The 7,385-nt window shown below is 35.8% G+C and overlaps 1 protein-coding gene across 1 annotated transcript; it reads right to left on the reverse strand.

The window, feature by feature from the left end:
• Positions 1-1,842: 1,842 nt before the first annotated feature.
• LOC114191726 (U-box domain-containing protein 14) lies at positions 1,843-5,557 on the reverse strand. The gene is made up of 4 exons (XM_028081086.1): positions 4,941-5,557; positions 3,879-3,995; positions 3,268-3,681; positions 1,843-3,182 (listed from the first exon to the last, which is right to left on the reverse strand). The coding sequence occupies exons 1-4, from the start codon at positions 5,217-5,219 to the stop codon at positions 2,097-2,099; spliced, it is 1,896 nt and encodes a 631-aa protein (XP_027936887.1). The 5' UTR covers positions 5,220-5,557; the 3' UTR covers positions 1,843-2,096.
• Positions 5,558-7,385: the final 1,828 nt, after the last annotated feature.

Below are 7,385 nucleotides of genomic sequence, written 5' to 3' on the forward strand. Positions count from 1 at the left end.
ATTATAATTTCATCAACACAAGCACCTCAATCATCAATCCCAAACTAGTCAGTAGCCTCATCAATTCAATTGGTTTCAACAGCCCATGGCGACACCCGATCAAACCCCAATCAGTTTCAGAATGAAATCCAAATTCAAGCAATGAATCCAAAAGCAAAACGAAACAGGGAAGGACGGGAAGATAGTGAAGCTGAACCTCGCCGGTGCCGGCAGCGGTGGACTCGGTGACTCAAACGCGAGGGCAGTGGACCGAGCAATCTCGTGCCTTCTGTGTTGGTAAAAGTGGCGCAGAGTGGAGGGAATGAGGGAAATGGCTGGAAAAAATGATTCTCTGATGGAGATGCGTCTTTACTATTCGTTGGGTAGAAGATGGAGAAAATGGAGGAAGGAACGTGAGTCTGAGAACGGTGGTGTGCGTGGTTTTTGTGAGTGAGTGTCGTGGTGACGTGTACGTTAGGGTGTCAGGTGTGTGCGTGATTTAATCAATGGTGAGAAAGAAAAGGGTTGCCAAGTGGATAGGGGGTGAGGTTAGTAAATAGGATTGAGTTTTTGAAGATAAAAGAAAATGGGTTTCTTTTAAGATATAGGATACTTCAATTTAGGTCAGCTTTTTGTGTTCAATATGGATGATATTTTAGGATATTTTATTAATTTTAACAATGAAAATCACTTTATAAAATTATAAAATTTTTATGATAATAATAATTTATAAAATTTTTATGTCGACAATTTTAATATATATGACTGTATAATAACAATCATATATATATATATATATATATATTTAAAAATTATAATACACTTTCAATATGTATATATCTTTTATCGTATCTTATTATATACATTTTTCAATATATATATATCACGTTCAGATGACAAGAAAGCAAAAACAATAGAAAAGGTCATCCTAGTAAAAATAACACCTACAATCTCAAGTAAAGACATCCTATACCTATTAGTTTTGTAAGTATTATCCATCATCAGTACGATATTAAAGAAACCCAGCAATTTCATTGAATCATGGTTGTCCAAAATATATTTATAACAACCTCGTCAAATGCAATCCAAAAAACATACATATCTCATTTAAGTAACATCATTGCATTTCAATCTTATGATCTCAAGTCATTGCACTATAAGAATATATAGCATTATAATGAACAAGTAAAATACACTAAATTAAAAAAAAAAAATACAACAATGAAATTCACAAAGTCATAGTGGACTATACTTTTGAATATTTTCAATTGAATATCAATTATTTTGTTTGTATATTAAATCCTTAAAATTTTTATATTTTCATTTGATTCCAATATCATTTTATATTAATTACAAAATTTTATATCTTTTTAAAGTCAATATTTCCGTTACATAACCCAATTAGTGAAAAAAACTTATAAGACAAAGTCAATTAAAAAATATAAAAATTCTAAATACTTAATAAAAAAAATTAACAAATGAAAATGAATCAACTAAAAATATAAAAGTTTATGACAGACTTAACTTAATTAAGTCTAACAGAATTGATTAAACAGTAGAAATACATAATCAATATAATAAAAATTTATTCGTATAGTTTGACGATAGCTTATTGAACACGACAGTGACCTTAAATGTTGACTTTTACTAAAATAGGAAATTCCAAGCAAGAATTACAAACTTTGCCAACAGAGACAACAAAAATGATTTTTTGACAAATATTTTGTTAGAAAAGTTGACAAAGTTACTGAATAAAATATTTTTTTTAATTTTTTTACGGAAGTTAAAAAATAAAATAATAAAGTCTTAGGATTTCTTTTACCAAAATAGTTGTTTATCAAACAAAACTTTGTCAAAATATCATTTTCTGAAAATAATCTCAGAAACTAATTCCTTTTATAATCCTCCCATAACATCTTCAATAGACCATTTACAGCATTTCATATACAGACAGATAATAAACAAACATAATACAAAGTTTCTGCAAAAGTTTCCCAGCCCATTACTTGATTCAAAATATAAAACATGAAAACACTACTATCAGGTGGCCATGGTTCTTCATACATGCACAATTCTCTGATCATCTACGAAAAATATATAATGATGTAACAATGAGGCTATGAATTCCGCAGATTATCATCCCCTTCTATTCGCTGCAAGAGTTCTAGTATGCTTCCAGCTTTTCTCTTCGCTCTATCAGTTCCATTTTCTGATAACTCCTGCAGTGCTGCTTCAGCACCATGTTCTTTTGCTAGTTTTAGTAGCACCGGATCTCCGGTGCAGAGTGACCACAAGACGGCGGCGGCGTTCTCTCGGTTGCGTGGAGAGCCGGTTCGGATAACCTCAACTAGAATCGGTATCGGCCCGGCCTGACCAATCGCCACCCTGCCTTCATGGTGGCTCGCAAGAATTGCCAATATAGCTAGTGCTTCATCTACCATTCCACCTCCAGCATCCTTCAGAAATTGTATCAGCGGGCCTACTATACCAGCTTTTACAGCTCTTGCTTTGTTTCCCTGATAAATAGATAGGTTAAAGATTGCAGTAGCAGCATCCTTCTTACCTCTGGGAGTACCTTCACAAAGTAACTTTATAAGGGCGGGGATAGCTCCAGCTGCACCTATTTGCACCTTGTTCTCATCTAGTACTGATAAACTAAAGAGAGTTGCAGCTGCATTTTCTCTAGCCTCCATGCTTCCTTTCTTTAGCACATCTACAATATCTGGTATGGCTCCGGCATTTACTATAGTTCCTTTGTTACTCTCATTGATGGAAAGATTGAGAAGCGCTGTAACTGCATGCTCTTGGGTTCGAGGGTCTGAAGAAGACAACAAATCTACAAGAGGTGGTATTGCTCCGGCCTCGGCAATGCACACTCGATTATCTGCATTCCTCTTAGCCAGCAACCGGAGCTCACCGGCCGCTGCCCTTTGCTGTTCTATGTTGTTGCTCGCCAGTTTATCAAGTAAGGCACTGATAGCAGTTCGATCGCAGTCTGAATGACTGCTTCCACCACATTTCTTTGTTCTGCAATTCCCTTGCTTTTTTGGTAGCTCAATACCATTGCTTTCACACCACAAAGCAATCAGACTCTTCAGAACATAGTTAGGGGTAAGGGCTGTGTGGACAAGTGTCTGCTGTGTCTTGGGGCAGGTTTTGTGACCAGCATCAAGCCATTTTTGAATGCAAGATCTTTCATATGTCTGTAATAGGAAAGCAGAAATCTATAAAGGATATAACTTATACCATAGAAATGTACCATGTACACAGACAATGTAAAGATTGTACCTGACCAGTAGAGACAATAACAGGATCTTTCATTAGTTCAAGAGATATAGGACATCGAAAATCATCTGGGATCACTGGAGACCTGTGCTTAATTGTTAATTTTTCACATTCACTTGTGTCGACTTCGGGATTTTCTGTGAGCACACAGTCCCTCAGCTTGCTAAGAAGGGATGTGATCATTTCAAAAGAGTCTCCTAGTTCTTCACCACTTGTGATCAACAATTCATGTAATTCACTAGACTCTTTCCTTAGGTCATTTATTGTCCTTAGATGCAACTTCTCACAAAGTCTTTTGAGTATAGCAGGATCAGGGTCTTTTTCTTTTTGTGCCATTGCCATATCCATGTCAAGTTGTATATCAGCAAATTCTGTTTGAGCTTTAGCTCTTTTGAATTGAGCATGTACTAATTCAATCTGAAAAGAATTAAAATAGTTGTGAAAAATATGGCACATAAGCTGCTCCCTTCTCTTCGCCAAAAATATCACCCAGAAATATAAAAGCAGAGAAATCAAATATGATTAGTGGAAAGAAATGATAGGAAAATGTTTGAACCATCACGGAATTGTATATGGTATTGCTGGTCTCCTTCCAATATATGATAAAGGTTTACCTGTTCTCGAACTTCCTCTGATATCTCAAGTTTGTAGTAAGGAATTTCACTCAGCACAGCTTCAATTTTTTCAGTCACTTGTTGGAATTTATCTGCTGTATCATTCCTCCGCAATGCCTAAGACATGTAAACCATTAATCAGATTAAAATTAACAGTCGGGATCAACTAAACAAAACTACATCAGAAGGCATACAGCATCTGCAGATGCTATAATCCCTTGCTCTGTGGACACACTTCAAATTCAAGAAACAATACCCATTTACGCCCAAATGTAAAAAATTCACGTTGTGAGCTTTCACTTCAAATTCACGTTTATTTGAACATTGCGTGCTTTCACCCTTAGTAAGTAGTAAAGCATTGACATTCTTTTTTTTTTGTTTCCAACTTAAGTGATGGTTAAGCCTCTCTTTCTCGTCTGATGATGTTGATGGCTTCTGCAAAATGGTTTAATTATGAAGGTAGATTCTGCTTTAAGTGTTTAGTTTGGTTAGATTAACTATTTCAAGGTGGTTAAACATTGCAAATAGCTTCTGCTCGCAGGTTAAATTTATTTTCTTTTCTTCCCAACTTGGCCTTGTTGGATACTCCCACATTAGAGATTTCTGTTTCGCAGATTCAATTATTGAGTCTTAATTGTCATTTCATCATAGCAAAGACCTTCCCAACTTGACAACTCTTTCAAAGTGTTTGTGGGGACTCTATATAGCACACACATGTAACAAGCTAGATGCATATGATACAGATGCTTCTTCAACTTGAAGGGGGACTGTTTAAGATATGTTGAGATACTATCCAATAATTCTCCTGATTCTGTTTCACTGTTTCCTTGTTTCTTTTTAGTTTGTTAAGATAGTTTGATCCTATTATTTAGTTTCCTTAGCTTTGTCGTAATGCCTAAACTATATAAATTGTTTTAGATTTTTTTGTACACAAGAAATTCTATAAATGGCTCAACGACATAGAAGAGACATCTTTCTTTCGACCTCTTTACAGTCGCCTACAAAACCAAAAAAGACACGAAATTCAACCCTTTGAAATTCACCAAAACAAGAAAGCCATACCTGATAAAGCTTGCTCCCTTGGTTGACAGACTTTAAAAGGGTCTTAGCTGAATCCAAAGCAACCAAGATAGACTCAAAGTTCTCGAGTTGTTCATCGCTGAGGGACTCATCACTATCTTTCAATTCCTCAAAGAGAGGACTCAGAAGCTTCACCCTGCGAACCAAATTCCCATACACCCTCTTGCAAAAGTTCTGACACTCTGGCAACCCAGAAATCTCTTTGATGCACTCAACCAAGCGACCCAAAACCACGCCTTTCGAGCTCTCGCTTCCACCCATGTTGAGAAAAAGTCAAAGCAGCAAACTTTGACCACAAGATCGAAGGTGATTGATGGTACCCAGATGAGGGAATTGCGGGGATATAATCGAAGAAGGGAAGAATCACCGTGTAGAATTGAAACCCACCAATACCACGAGCTGAAAGAGAGTATTGTGTTGCGTTACTGGAGAAAGAAATGAAATTGGACGATTGTGGAGGATGAAATGAAAGTATAGTAATCGAATTGAAATGGGAATGGTTGACCTTTTGGAAAGGTCTTTGCCTGGTTCGAAGGTAAGAGGTGAGACAGAAATCATGAGAGAATCAACTATGGTCTCTCTCTGTCCTAAGACCAAAATGTCTTTTCCTTTAATTTTTACCCCTATGAAATTTAAAGTGCTGTTTTTTTTAAAAAATAACAAAATAATCCTGTGACACTTAGATATTTAATAAGGAATAAGAAATTTCTTGAAATTTAATGAAATTTATTAGAATATTGAGTGATGAAATTTTTATAACTTATCAAATGTTGTCTCATATATACAATAAAGCAAATTTCCACGAATTAGTTTTTAGGACACATTTCATGAATTTCATACTTTTGCTTAGTTAGATGAATAACGTATTATATTTATCTAATTATCCCCTTAAAACTCTCCAATATTTCCTCATTTTTATTATTTATTTTTCTGTTATTGTCAATTTTTTTATCTCTTCCATCTCAAAATTTATTCTCTTTCCACGGAAGGTTACACATTGGTCATTTTTTTTTTATCCTTCTCACTTTCTCTACCATTAAGGTAATAGACAAATACCCCATTATAATTTAAAATTAATGTTTAAACTTCATAGAATAAGAGATTACTAGATGAAAAACTCATAACCATAAAAATGTATTTTAGGTATATGCCAAGTTAGAATCAATTTAGTATTGAAACATTAAAAAAATATGTTACACTCACTTTTATTTATTAGTTTATGGGCCCATAACCAGCCACTTGTTCCTAGGACCTCTGCCAGTTGTCCACTCACTTCTAGTTTTGTCCCCTAAAACCAAAACAGCTTACTTACCGTTCTTCCTTTCTAAAACAAAAGCTCTCCTAGGGTTTGAGGTACTCCTTCTTCCAACTCACTTTACGCTCCTCTTCCATATAAGTTGAACAAACCTCTATCCCTTTTTCTATTTTGTTTCTGTTCTTAATCTCTAGTTTCATGTGATCATTGTCAAGGTCTCATTTTTCGTTCCCCTATGTTTTGCTTCTAGTTCCTTAAGTTGTTCCAGGTCGAGGTGCTTTCCCACTAGGAGCTTTCTCTCCTCCTTAAGTTTAGCTCCACTCAAAGTAAGGGAAACTAGGGTTTAAAGTTTTTTTTATTTATAAATAGTGCATGTTTTCTGACTTCTAAATTGTGTTTCTAGTGCTTGTTGTATGGAAATGAGTTGGATGTGATGTTGTTTGAGTTCTTGGATCTGCATGTGTGAACATGTGAAAAATCTGCTAATCTCGCCCACGCGAGCAATTTTCGCCTAAGCGATAGTAACAGGAACTTACCTATGGTTTCTTGCTCGAGTTGTCGCTTAGGCGGCGAGGTCCAGTTTTGAGTGAGAGTAATCTCGCTCATGCGAGGTGGTATTACTTAAGCAAGAAGAGTTCACTTGAGCGAGAGAATCTCTTTCGCCAACGAGACTCGTGTAGGGAAAACTGTAATTTGCTGAAGTTATTTCATGATGGATTTATTTACTTTTCAAGCTCGAAGTATATGACCATGCATGTTTTATGTGACTTAATGAGACTGGGATTTTGCTGTATATGAAATGAATCATGGATTGTTTTGTTGGTTGTTCATTGGCATTAGAATATAATGCTTTGAGATTACATGTGGATTTGGTGTGAGAACATGGATGTGGTATGAGCTTGGCGATATTTCATGGTGGTGTTGTAGTGTATATATTAGATAAGGATTCAAACAAGGTTGCATCCTGAAGCTGTAAAGAATCAGTCAGTCTCACATAGAGTAGACTGATTCAAGTGGTGAGAGTAGCAGGAGGTCCTAGTCTTTGGCAGGATAATGGTCTTAGATGATCATGGGCTAACCTTGTGCGTGGTAGGGTGAAACCTAATGGCAATGACTCTACAGAGCAGTAGAGGCCAACACAAGTGCAAACATCAGTGAATTGAGTCAAAGGG

Source organism: Vigna unguiculata, chromosome 7 (assembly GCF_004118075.2).
Source record: "Vigna unguiculata cultivar IT97K-499-35 chromosome 7, ASM411807v1, whole genome shotgun sequence".
NCBI classification, from domain to species: Eukaryota; Viridiplantae; Streptophyta; class Magnoliopsida; order Fabales; family Fabaceae; genus Vigna; species Vigna unguiculata.